The sequence below is a fragment of the Antedon mediterranea genome, chromosome 10 (assembly GCF_964355755.1).
Source record: "Antedon mediterranea chromosome 10, ecAntMedi1.1, whole genome shotgun sequence".
In the NCBI taxonomy this organism is placed as follows: Eukaryota; Metazoa; Echinodermata; class Crinoidea; order Comatulida; family Antedonidae; genus Antedon; species Antedon mediterranea.
In genome coordinates, this window is record NC_092679.1 from 5213627 (window position 1) to 5228493 (window position 14867).

Consider the following 14867-nt stretch of genomic DNA (forward strand, 5'->3'; position numbering starts at 1 on the left):
AGGTATCACCAATTAATTTAGGATCAGTTTACACCTTATCTAATTGTCAGTAGATGTTTAGCAATTTATTTGCTTGTTTTCAAGTTAGATTGACAATTCTTGAGTTTATTAAATGAACATGGAATACCAGCATGACACTTTTAATCAACTAGGCTAGACACAATCTTTCCAGATCATTAGACAAATGGGATAAGATGTTTGGTTACCTTATTTGTGTATGTCAGTCAGTTCGAACATTCCCCCGGCCCCCAAATAATGAATAATGTAAATAAGAAAGTTTACATTTATTACAAACAAATTACATACGTTTCCAAAATATACTGTCTTTTAAAATGTATTATATCATGTACAAAATGAGGCGTAGATTTTTATGTTATTTGTATTCATAATCAAAACAAAATGTATAAAGGTTAAAAGTGTAAAAATCAGAAAATAACGATAAAAGTAGAAAACGGAAATTTAATGTATGAAAATGAAATGTGAATAAAATAATATGTATGAAAGATTGAATGAATAGAGGTGATGGTTAACCACAAAAGAGAAAAAAAGTAAAATGTAAGTAAATTGTTAGGATTTGTTGTAGGCCTTTACTTTATTATTTGCATCAGGGATAGATTAGACATATATATTCGGCGACATTTTAAAGCTTAGTTCCCATTTGGAAAGCGCACTACAATTTGACTTTTGTGATTGGTCAACTCACTTGCACTTACGTCATTGCGTTGCGTCCTAGTGGGAACCATAGTTCATAATCCTACATCACGTAATGAACTCATTCTTTTAAGAGTCACCACGACAGAAAAAGACTATTAGCCTAAAAGTATATATGTAGTTGTATCTGATTCTAAACTGAATTATACTGAAAGTAACCTTAAAGGTAAAACTCCATGCTATGTACAACAATTACTATATTAACAAACATAAAACATTATAATAGAAACATTTTAAGATCAGAAACAAACATTTCGCATTGATCGTATAATTATTATATGAATGAGGAGACATAAGATCTGGAATAAGCAGCTCTCCCCCTGGTATCACAGCATCTCCCAGACTCTCAAGAACAGACAATGTCAGGGGGCTGGCATCAAAGCATCCTTTGGCGCCAATTGCGTCATATTTATCCACTTAGCGACCATTTAAAGTCGCTCTTGCGCGCAGCTAAAGATTGACGCCCCTGCACAGAATCAGGTATATTTAATAACAATTACGTCGATAATAACAAAATTATCATTGATTTTATTAACGAGAGTCCAATTATACTAGAATCACTTGCAAAACAAAATAGACAACAAGTAGACACACTTTACATATTCAATGGTATATAATGAAAGTGTGAGTGAATTAATGTGCAAGCTATGATAATTTGTTATGTTGAGGATTTTTGGCTGCTTCTTCTGCTGCTGCTGTTGACCTTATGATGTCCTTAACAAAGGATTTCTATATGGTACGGTACGCACATACATATCATATACTTTCTCATATTCTTAAACATAAAAATATAATATAAAACAAAAGATTTTAAGTCGTAAATGTGTAGGTAGGCCTATACTGAACAAATAAGATAACAGAGTATGAGAGTTTAAAGTGATCGTCGGCGGGGAACAAGTTTCGCCAGTGTAGCATAGCCAAATGCACAGAATAGAATCGCTGCACTTTATATTATGGTTCCCTGTCATTTGGGATTTTGCACTGGGTTACACCCTCCCCTTTTTAACTATGCATTGTCCCTAATGCAGATATACCATTCCCAATAGATAAAAAAAAACATAAAAATATGGATTTCCTAAATTATCACATTGTATAACCTGGCTGCAAAAAAACTCAAACAAACAAATAACAATACAACGTTCTATTCCAAATTCTGATTAGCAGTTATGGCAAACAAGAATGTTTTAATGAAAATGTGTCGTGATAGTGAAGTATGGGTAGACCTACACAAAAACGTTCATATCAATGCAGCAACACTAAAAGATCATTCATTGCGTGTATTTTAATCTGAAGTAGCAGTGGTGTTAACAAAATATAATCTATAGCCTAATGGTGTCATGCCAATTTATTTTGAAAAAGCTTTAGCGATTATGATAGGTAGACGTATGTCAATCAAGTGAATTCTTAATATGTGATAGAATAGCGATAAATCCTTGCTAACGATTAAGGAGCAATGACAGCAGATTAATGAAAACTAACAAACGACAAAACGAACCCCTGTTGCGTTTCAAACACACTATTTCCATTTTGGTATTGACTTAATATTGTAAGCTTGAAATTGAAACAATTTCACAGCAAACTGATTCTCATACCAACTGTAGCAATATAGGTTCATTTGCAGTTGTTACAAAATAATTATAATTAAGATAGCCTACTGAATTGGTGATTGGCAGTGTCAGTGTTGACGCCGAATATACGCGGTTTGGCAAGTCTATTGAGAGAACGCAACAGATCTACAATGTAGTCCTTTTAAAGTTAGTCATGGCTGTGATATAAAGTAATTAAGCGTAAAGTATCATGAACACAAGTAGACTGCAAACATAAAATCATCTACTAGGCTCCATTGCTTGTTACAATATACATACAAGACAATATAAAACTTAGCAAAACACGTGTAAACAAACCTATTACACTCTGCCATACATGATTTTTAACAAAAGCTCTATTGACCAGCGTAATTGTGTTTCCCTAATATTCAGTGCGAGTCTATTAAAACTATTGTTAGTTGAGATAACAAGACCAGTTAGTTAAGGATATATTAACGTCGATATTAATGCAAATAATTTACAGTTTTTAACTGCTGTTAATTAATCATTTAAACTACAAGATATCTCACACTTAACTATACAACGGCGTCGGATTGCATTTCATAATTTCGATCAAATCATTGAAGCAAGAAATTCAGTTTTCAATTAAAATCGAAACAAACATGGGCTGTTTTAGGGAGCCTGTTTGAGAAGACCTATACTTAGTGTCTATGCGTGTTGCATTACTGGATGATTAAGTTCCAGTTCTTTAGTTTTAATTTAGTTTTACACCAGATGTGGAGATACAAAGGTTTGCACACCATTATAGGGTTCCTTTAGTAGGCCTACATATTTTCTAATAATACCTCCATTTAGAGAGTTTATTTCATACCCATTAGTAAATTTGAATATTAAAAACAAATAATTATCAGATTTAGCACAAATCAAATATTTGTACTACCAGATTTGAACTGGAACTCTTGATTGTCTGGTGATAGGTCTATGGCTTCGAAAGGAAATGGAAAAACATAAAACCTTAAACTGGCTTATTGTGTGACGTTGCGTTATGTTACCATTATTTAAAAAAACAAGGCCACATACATGGCTGCAGTTGCGTGCTCAAATTTGAGTGTTTACCGACCAACTGACCGACATAGTGAGCTGTAGGGTCGCGTTTGCATGCGACTAAAAAGAAGGCTTCAGTTGATTACTGAAATGTGTTCTTTATATCTATACATTTGTTCATAATGAAACACATTAATTACTGGACTTAGGCCTATTTCTTCAGAAGCCCGATACACAGCTTTTTCACATTTCGTAATATGTTAAGTAGTCGAATATTCATTTCATCATTGTGTAATGTTTGTAACTGGTGAAACTTGAGTTTATTATTAGTTCGGAAAATAAAAAAAAAAGATACATTTTGTATCACATGCATATCCCAATTCAAATAAGAAGTCGTATCCCCCTTTCACACAATCAAAACGTCAAAGTTTAACCACACGGGGTGCACACCACACAAAATTCCACCCGATGTTGTTTACACTGTCCGGAGTTTTCTAGTCGGTGTGAAAGGGGTTAAAGAATTAATATTAATGAATATGTGTAATGTTATTTGTTGCTTTATTTTACTTTTGCTTGAAAAATCACTTTTAAACAACATATTTTTACATCGATTTTCTGACATTTTATTTATAATTTGTTTTGAATAATACGTCAATATAAGCCTAGGTTATAATCTGATTTTTATTTGATTAAATATATATAAGTAGTAATCGTTTGGCCTATATTATATAAATTTAATTAAGAATTGTTTCAGGATCGTATTGTTATATTTAATATTTTAAACATTTATACAAAGATATAATATAAGTTACATAAAAGAATTCACCGATAATATCGTTTGCGTCATAATCCAAGTCAACTGAAATGAGTGTTCAACCATTACACCGTAATCGGAAATGTTATTGTGCACACCGCCACCTATCGACAGTGAAAGTTTTCCTTATTGGTTCGAAGGCATTGTTCACGACGGCGATCTGTTTGGTTTGAATGTTATTCCAGTGAGAATTAATTTATTTATGATAAATTAATAAACAAATCCAATTATTACAATTACTTTCATTGAATGTTTAAAGATTGTGGTCTTGTAGTATCCGTGTTACAGAACAATTTCTTTAATAGCATAAATAATTTATTTCTTTAAATGCTTCAAATGTTAGGCCTAAAGATGTTCTGTCTCTCAAAAACCTGAAAAATGAAGATCAAATCAGACTTGCTTTAAATTACACATTTTTTTCAGGAAAGTAATTTTTTTCGATCCAGTTTTTGGTCAAAATGAATAACTATTATGTGACATTAAAATGGCATATTCAACAACAAAAAAATGTTTAGGGGGACAATATATCTTTAACATTTGGGTCAAACGAATTCGTAACGTTTGATACGTAAAGCATTATTTGTTTCCACCTGTTTCACGTTTAAAAAGATATACTTATCCCATCATTGTGGAAATGCTCATCAACGAGATAATAGCCAACGATTAAGATAAATAAGGTTGATACATTCATATTAATATTCCTAAATTGTTCATGATCATCTGTTGCAAAATACTCATTTGCTTGATCATTTTTTATAAATATTAATATAATTATTTATGTAAGATATAATGTTGTAATAATTGTTCAGTTGTCGTTCCAATAAACTGAACTAACCTGTAAAAATTTACTATACAATACAGCAATTTCCGAATGCCTCAGGGTTGGATTGGATTGTTGTTGTCAAGTTTAGCTTTATCAAAAGACGTCATAACGATGTGTCTAATATAATAAGCAACTTCATTAGGAAAACAATGTGTAATCATATTTTGCTATATTTGTCTTTTTTTAATGAATCTACTAACATTCATACCAATTGTTATATAGTTGTATATTCCTACAGTAATAGCACACGAAGTGTTGTATATTTTGTTGAGTAATAACATAGCATACGATAAAGAGTATCATTACTCATTAGTTTTACATTAGACTAGCTACGGTATGTAGAATGACGATAAGGAATTAAGTATATTTAAAAAAAAAACTGTAGGGCCTAAACTAAATTTTATAGGCTTACTATTAAAAGATGTATTGTCCCCCTGAAAAAATAATTCTTAACAAATTTTTTGCTGAATATGCCATTTTAATGTAACCTAATATTTATCCACTTTGACCAAAAATTGGATCGAAAAAAATGTATTTACCTGAAAAAAAACGTACTTTAAAGCAAAAAATGGGCAAATTGGCTGCCAGCCATGGGTTTTTGGTTGAATTTAACCGTTTATTTTGTCATTTTATAAGTGAAACAACACATTTTTCCAGGTTTTTTTTCTACGACAGTGATTAACTTTATTAAAACTACAAAATAACACATTCAAAGTCTGATTTAATTAATCTTCATTTTTCATGTTTTTTGGGGACAATACATCTTTAAGAGTAAAAAGTATTTATTTTTTATATTCTACAGTAAAGAGTATTTCCTTATGTGTGGTGTAATAAAGAATGACAAAAATGCCACTACCACCAAAAAATATATATATTGTTCGAGTCTCGGTTGGGGCGACTTTTTCTCATTCTCCCAGATTTCCTCATCTTTATCGTTCCAAATATTAATTAAAAAATTTTCAGTGTATCACCGGGCGGTTTGGAATTTATTTCTATGCCTGTTGTGTTTATATATATATATATATATATATATATATATATATATATACTTTCACTGATGAAGGGCTAGTGTTGCCCGAAAGCTCTGCTAACTTTTCTGGCTGTTTACTTTATCGTTTTGATTTAGCTTTTCGCTTTTTATTTTTGTATCTCCATTGAGATCCAGCCACTGATACCCACAGCATTGTCATTTTTTTCAGTAATTTGCCTTTGGATCTATATATATATATATATATATATAAATCAAAGAGCTGCATAGGCCGGATATAGAAAAAAATCAAGATCAAATAAGTTAAAACTGCCTCAATATAGATGTTTCGGGCACAGCCTGATGATGGGCTATGCCCGAAACATGTAAAAATAAATCTATATTGAGGCTGTTTTAACGTATTTGATATATATATATATATATATATATATAATCATCATAATAGTCACCGAACGAACTACTAAATACCTTTTAAATTATGACGTCATTAACGGTTCTTTAGAAATTACCGTATACCTATACAACTGATGATATCATTATCGTTATCACCATGATAATGATATCATTATCGTTATCACCATGATAATGATCATCATATCCATGTTTAACACCAAATACAAATTCAACGCCTATTGTTTTTTTCACAACGTCAAAAGAAAAATAAAATAAATAAAGTTGTGATGTGTAACGTGTCACTGTAATGACACCATGTGAAAATATAACGCATTCAAAGAGACCATCCTTACATAAAAATTCGCGAATTTACAGCATCTTATTTCTCGTCGTATTAGACAACAGAGGCGCTTTTCTGTTATTCACCGTAATTGGTACTGTAAGTCAGCCAACCCATGCGCTAGATCTTTTGTTCATTACGCCACTGATTGGCAGAATTGACATTGATTGACATGGTCACTAAGGAAACGATATAACAAATTACCTGTAAGCCAATCGAAGCCCATTTAGGCAACTAATGCAGTGAATGAGCCAAGTGATACTATGGGTTGTGTCATAGGCCTACCTGATAAAAACTGACACTTCTTTACTACGACAGACACACCCCAGTGATACGTTGAAGTGGGACTAACTAGATGGTAGGAATGAGACTTTATCACGATAGCGTAGTAACCGCGCCACTTACTCAGCCCGCAGCAGTGAGTCTGAGTAACTACCTCCCGACCACCGCAGCCCCGATGATGTTCCCGATGCCTGCTTTCCCGACACTGAGCTTTTCTCCAAGCCAAATAGCTAGTGTTTGTGAGACTTTAGAAGAAAGTGGGGATACTGAGAGACTTGCAAGATTTTTGTGGTCTTTACCAGTAGCTCCAAGTACGTGTGAAGCATTAAGTAAACACGAAAGTGTTCTACGAGCCAGGGCCGTCGTTTCTTTTCATCATGGCAACTTCCGAGAACTTTATCATATTTTAGAAAATCACCGATTCACGAAAGACTCTCATTCCAAATTACAAGCAATGTGGTTAGAAGCACATTATCAAGAAGCAGAAAAACTGAGAGGGAGACCGTTAGGACCAGTTGACAAATACAGAGTACGAAAGAAGTTCCCCCTTCCTCGCACGATATGGGACGGTGAACAGAAAACACATTGTTTTAAGGAAAGAACAAGAAGTTTACTAAGAGAATGGTATCTACAGGACCCTTATCCAAACCCCACTAAAAAGAGAGAATTAGCACATGCAACAGGACTCACACCGACACAAGTTGGAAACTGGTTCAAGAACAGGAGGCAGAGAGACAGAGCAGCGGCAGCAAAAAATAGGTAAGAGTTCTAGGCCCACGAGGCTTTCTCTCCTTATATTCAGTTGTCAACACTCAAAAATCTTGTTGCAGGTCGCTTACCTCTCTGTTACCTAAACATACACGATTTTTGTTATTTTTAACCCTTTTGCTCCAGGCTGCAGTTTTCATTCACTATTGAATCTGTCAGTCCGGCTCCTAATATCAATGACTTTTATGTTTATACACATTTGTTATTTCCTGTAATGAGGAAACCGTAAGAAAATAGAAACCGGTATTTTGTTATTATCCTTCGATTTACGAACAATATATTGGTACAAGTTTAGAAAAACTAAGTTCCTATAGTGATTGCTGTAATATCTTTGCTAGGCATTTCGCTCGGTTGATTTATATCCTGCAGCACTCAATGTTCCCTATTCTACCATTTCCTCTAGGAAGTAATGCCGTTTTATTAAGATAGTTAATTAACCACAAGTAATAATGTATAATAAACGATTGAGATATTAACCTACATAACTTAAACATTTATATACATCAATTAATCTAATATTATATATTGAAAACGAAAAAAAAAAGATTTGTTTTAGTATTTCGACAGAAACTGAAGAGCATTTGTTAAGTTTATACAGTAGGCCTACTAGTATATTTATTTGATACATTTTTACATTACAGCAAATTGACAAAATTCAATTTCAAATTTAGGCCTAAATAATTTTAATTTTGTAATGTAACCTAAAATATTGTGATAATTATAATTTAATATAGGCCTATAACAATAGATAGATTACAAATTTGTTTTTACATGTTTGCGTTAAAATATTTCCATTAAAAAAATGTGTTATAAACAATTCTAAATTTTACTATAAAACATTTACAAGCTGAAACTATATCACCATTTAATTTCTAATAATTCAAAAATTCAAATAATCTAAGATACTCAACGTGTTGTTTTAACCAATCTATTGCAATAACGGTTCACTTTAGTTTGTTGTTTTAACTTACGTAGAGTCGTATTTGACAATTTACATGTCAATTGATCTTAATTGTAAGACCACGGGCTTAAGAGCGATTTAATACTCTACAACGTGTTAATTATTACAACAAAATATTAAAATACAAAATAATATATTATAACATTTAAATTAGTTTTGTTTACCTTATCTATATTTTTATACTACTTTGATTTATATGAAATATATAGCATTGTAAATAACTAACATCAAACGTTACTAGTTTTAATGCAATAATATTACCGTATATCTGATACTATTTTAAATACACCGTATATATCTGATATCTAACACTAATATTTTAAATACTGTATTCATTCACCTTCTGCCGTGGCTGAAATATTTAAGAATGTATAGACATTGATTAATATTAATAATATAATAGGAAAATATTATCATTCAATTTTACATTTTTAGGCCAGGAAATTGAAATTGTGAACTAAAATGCAGAAACAAAAATATTAGTTAATAATTATTAATTTCATCAGTAGGCTTATCATTAATTAAATTATTAAATAAGCAAATTTGTAAACATACGATACAAAATAGTATGCAGTATTCGCCTAGACGCTTTTCTGATGCTGTACACTACTAGGCCTATTATGTTATCGCTTGTTCGCCGCCAAATATAAATCAATTGAACTCATCATTACTATACCACAACAAATCACAATTATGAAATAAAACAATGAATTTATAAGCTACTAAAGACCACTATTAAAATTCGAATAATAATATCTCATAATTATATAATGGTATTTTTTATTTCGTTCATAACTAATTAATAACTACCGGTACTATTTCGTAGCCAGTAATGTTTAGCCCGCTTCATATTGTAATTGTCTCCACATCGCGGAGCGGTGATAAGCGGTTCTGACGTAGATTATTTCATTTACGGAATTCATTCATTAAAAATAATAAGTTATTATTCAATTTCACCCATTTTGCCTTAGAAGTCTTATCTTATTCATTATTTTGAATAACAAAACCGCGTATAGGCCTATCAGTATAGGCCTACATTGTTTATGTTTAAATAATATTTAGCACTGAATTCTTCATGTGCTCTAACTTATACAATCTATTTAACTGTGCAAAACATGTTTTTTTGGTAAATATTTATTATATGGCCTAAGATTTAAATAAATTGGCATCAAACAATCGTTCATTCATAAATTACCGTATGTTCTAATTAGGAATACCTGCGTATCAATAAATAATCTATTTGAGTCTTGGTTGGGGCAAATTTACTACCGTATAATAATATTAGGCATACAATGCGTTAACGATATTAATCAAAAGGCAAATTTGTTAACTTCCAAACTACAGCCTAGGCCTATATTAATAATATGAAATGGTACAACTGAGTCCTCAATTATGTATTTATCCATATTACTCTGCTTAGTATTGAACAATGTTGTCCATGCCGTACACGCTGGTTATTAATATCGGTATACCTTTTAAGACTCCCCGAGGGACTGGAAATCACAAACACAATTGGTGATATTGCACCATTCAATATATAAAGAAGACCCGTTGATTATTAACTTAACGGAATATCCGTCAATTAAAAAGCATTTTAAATGAACACACTTAACAATACATTCTAAATTCTCCTCTATTGTGGACACCAATTAGGTTTTTAAACCAAAATCTGATATATGATCACCATTATCATTGCAAAACTGTAATAGGTTGTCCCTGAAAGATGATAAAAGAGTCTCGCTATAGTTTTGTCTGTTTCAAATCCCAATCCATGGACTTCGTCAGAGTTATATCATTGCATGTCGACTATCGTATTATTCTTAGTATTAACGGATTAACCACGATCTGGGTATCTTGCACACAGGTATAGGTTTCTAGAAGACTACCCGCTATTTTTAATGTTTTTATTGAAAGTAAGACAGAATATATTCCAAATACTCGACTACTAAATGAACAATTATCCTCTGAATTGCATAATCGAGTTTGAATGGTTAATGTTTATGGGGTTGTACAACGCAAATACATACCGCATTATCACAGGCCTAACGTATACAAGCCTATTGAAAAGATAGGAAAATCGAAATTTATTGTATTGAAACAAATCCAATATTTATAATTCCAAATTGCCACTCTATCAAAAATTCAAAGATTGTTAAAATACGCTTTAACGTTTATTATATGTTTTATATTCTGTGGAATGTATTAATGTTTTAATTACCCATAATGCGTCTAACTAATTAGCACATTTCAGAATAATAGTACAGGTATTAAAAAAGCAGTTTCCAAAACATCATCCAATTTCACTGCTTTTATGTTTTGTTGAGTTATTAGGCGTTTCATGAATAAATTCGTATTCAAATACTTGAATAATATACTTGGGATGAGGTATCGGGTTCAGGTGGTCTACAACTTGAGTTTGCTAATAAAGCAACGATTCTTAGAGAACAATAAAAACGATTCTAGATCTTGTTTGAAATTTGAGCTTTGTTCTATTTGCTGCAGCATATGAGAAACCATATTACGCGCGTTGGAGATTGCCTCTAGCACGATTTACGCCGCTAATCCCGAGCATGTTGCGAATATAACGTTATCATTATCCGACCTGGCAATGTTTGTGCTTTTCAAGTATTATTTGAACTGTACATTTGGCTTATAACAACCAAGTAGCTGTTAATCAATGCATTAAGATATGTAATCCACTTCCAATCTCCAGTGAGAAAAATTAATAGCAATTCCAATGAATGATTATTGTTTTTGTTTGTTTCAAGCAGTTTCTCTGGGAAATCAAGGAATTATGTATATATAATTGCGTGATTATGTCGATTTAAAATCTTTAATTGTGTTGTGTTAGTGTTATTGTTTGTATAGGAAAATCCGTTAAAGAAGTGTTTTGCCCCTAGCATTTTGCACAAACGTTCGTACAATAGTATTTGTTGAATTGATGTCATAGACCAATCATGTTTGTTTAGAAACAAATTTCTATAACTGTGTTATTAGTAATTGCAATGTTAAAAGTATAGTGCTAAATTATCCATGGTTAGTACCGTAACTAAAGATATAGATTGTACGAAATACAATCATTCAATTAAATATTTATTGTCTCTATTTTAGTTTTCAAACATTAAATATAGGCCTATTTTTTGTGTTTTTTAGGTTGCAACAACACGGACTAGCATCGGCGCGCTCACCGCCAGGATCGCCTGATTCGTTAGCAGACGGTACAACATCTTTACACAATCATCCACTAAATTCACCGCTCAGCTCACCGACGTCTTCTATTGACTTCTCTGTGCCTAGCGAACATCGGGCTAAATTATTGTAAATGAACATTGAACAATTTAAATAGAAATTTAAGTCAAGTAAAACTTAAGACTTCAGAAAGAATAAAAAATATTTAAAGCTTTCATAAGGAAACTAAAATATTTTCCGTTCCTGCCAGTTCGAGGGAGTTTTTTTTTATTTAAAGAAATCTATCTCGCATTGTTTATATTGTGTATAAAAGCCTATTATTTTAGAGTTAATTATTTGTTTTATTAATGCTGTAAATATTATACATAAAGTCTATATTCCTAAATGATTTTTACTAAGTAAATTATGTTACAACTCTCGTAATTCTAGATTACGATAAGTGTGCTACACTTAAATTAAAGAAAATACTGTAATGGTAAAAGTTACGAAATGTATATCTTGACCAATTTGAGAAATGTAATGGTTATGTGTGTAGGGCCTACAATAAAAAATGTAATATATATATATATCTATTGGATCACTACTGGACAAGTCACACACATAAACATATGCCTACTAAATAGACAATGTTTATGATTCACATTATTACAAACTTTAGCAATCTAAGTGATTACTACATGGTATAGTATCAGGGTCAATCACTTCAAAAATATATTACAACAAATACAATTATCAACAATTATGTATAATTAGTTAAAACCACAGGGTGGTGACGTACCGGTATATGAATAGAAATACGACGATTGTGCATACTTGACGCTTGTGTATACCCAAGACGCTTGCGTAGACGCTAAGGCGCATTTGCGCGTCAACTTTCGTCATGTAACTAAAAACATGGATGATATATTATTATATCAATGAAGATTTTATTTATATATTCCTGTAGGCCTATGTATTGTTTAATGTGAAGTACAGGTACAAGGGAAAATAAGAACGGCTTGGGTAAAAATAGATAAACTCTATTTAATAATAAATAGAATATCTGAAGTGTAACAAAGCTAATAATATAAAGGTACAGGTTAGGATGTACGGCTTAAATTCAGCATGTTTTAAATATGTCTAAGGCCAAAGATAATAAAAGGAGAAAATACAACAGTTTTTTTTACTATTTAGGCCTATATTCTTTGCTAAGGCGTAAAACTTGGGTTTGAATTAAAAATTCTGTAGGGTTAAATGCCACTGCAAATAGGCCTACAAAGCAGGCAAACAAAAGCTTTCACCGAAAACGGTAATTTTCATTATCATTAAATGATAATAAATTATTTTAATTAGTGACAGTAATTTATTATTGTCAATAACGATGTACAGAAGTATATAATTGCTACAAATAAACACAAAATATTAAAAGTTATAACTAATTTTCTGTTATTTTTTGTTGTTGCATTTGTATGAAGTAAGTGTAGAGAAGCGAAAAAGAAAAGCTGAACTAAGTAGAACACTGATACCTTAAAAGAAAAAGAAAAGAAAACACAAGTGGAAGAACGCACATGGACAATGAGTAGTTAAATAATTGGTAGGCCTAGAGTAGGTCAAGAGTAGGCCTAATAGTTGGTTCACATCAAAACGACGAATTACCATTTCTTTAGGAAAAACCCATGCTATATTATGAAACAAAAGATAACAACATTAACAGATACTATCAATAAAATAGTGTTGGTGAAATACTCGATAATTTCGAAAATAAGGTTTGTTATTTATTCAGCCGGTGTTAAAGACCTATGATGTATTATTCTCCATTGTTTGTTAAAGCCTTATTTACTTGACCTGTTCTGTAGCAAAACGTTTTAAAATAAGTATGAATGTCCTAGAATAAAAGCCAGTCGGAAGTTTTCCTGTAAACATACGTTCAGTTCAGTATTATTTGCTCGTTCATTTAACTCTAAGCTGATGATTAAGCTAAATACAAATACGTTTTCAAACAGATTTCTATAGATATTGACTTAAACATTGAATGAATGCAGGCCTAGGCTGGGTTAAACCTCGACGCACCCCACATACGTATTCCCCCGTGGGGATGTTCACCAGCGTGACTTAGGGCTTTGTTGTTGCCTTTGGTTGTTGCCTTTGATTGGTGTTATTGACTTGGTAATGATGATGTTACCACAATCGTGTCACTATCTACATATGTCTGGATTTATTAATGAATGTAGACCAATTTAGAAATGAGAGCAACGCTTAATTGTGTTTGTTTACAATGTGGTTTATTAGTCATATTTTGACACTTTGGAGGTTTTTACTTATTTTGTGGGGATGGCCTATGTCTGTTCTTAACTTGCATGCTATTTATAGATAGATGATACGGTAGATTACCGTTTTCGCTTACAGACCATGATTTGATTTTATAAAATACTATGATATCAAAGAAAGAATACACATATCCGATTATTAGAATGAAAATTAACCTGCTTTTGTAAAATTGAGATACAAATTAAATATCTTAATATGAGTAATTATTATTATTTTTTATTAAAGATACATTTTTAATAGGTAGGCTTAGAAAAGCTGACTGAAGGGGGAGGATCAATTCGTATCGAAATAACCAATCGAATTCGTACAACCAAAACAACTTCATTTTCATCAACACAATAAGAATTTGATCAAACACATCTGCGACAACGGGGTCCCAACGGGACCAATAACAAATCCAAATTATTTTATAGGCCTATTAGGCTATATTATTATTATGAAACCAATTTATGTGACGTCACACATCATTAAAATACAATATTGATTAATCTATACAATATACAATATACAATGGAAATTGAATAATACTGTTATTAATATCATAAGTAGTTTGATACTGCTTATAATAATAAATAATGCTATAACGGGTGTATGTGAAATGGAAAATATTTCTTAATATATTTTCAAAATTATATAAATGGTTAAACAAAATTTAAGCTTCAGTATTGTAGTATATTGGAATTGAAAATTGAAAAATTCG

The 14867-nt window shown here is 31.5% G+C and overlaps 1 protein-coding gene across 1 annotated transcript; it reads left to right on the top strand.

The window, feature by feature from the left end:
• Positions 1–6906: 6906 nt before the first annotated feature.
• LOC140060235 (homeobox protein SIX6-like) lies at positions 6907–13274 on the top strand. The gene is made up of 2 exons (XM_072106360.1): positions 6907–7701; positions 11825–13274. Exons 1-2 carry the CDS (start codon positions 7016–7018, stop codon positions 11991–11993), a joined length of 855 nt encoding a protein of 284 aa, XP_071962461.1. The 5' UTR covers positions 6907–7015; the 3' UTR covers positions 11994–13274.
• The last annotated feature ends 1593 nt before the right edge of the window (positions 13275–14867 follow it).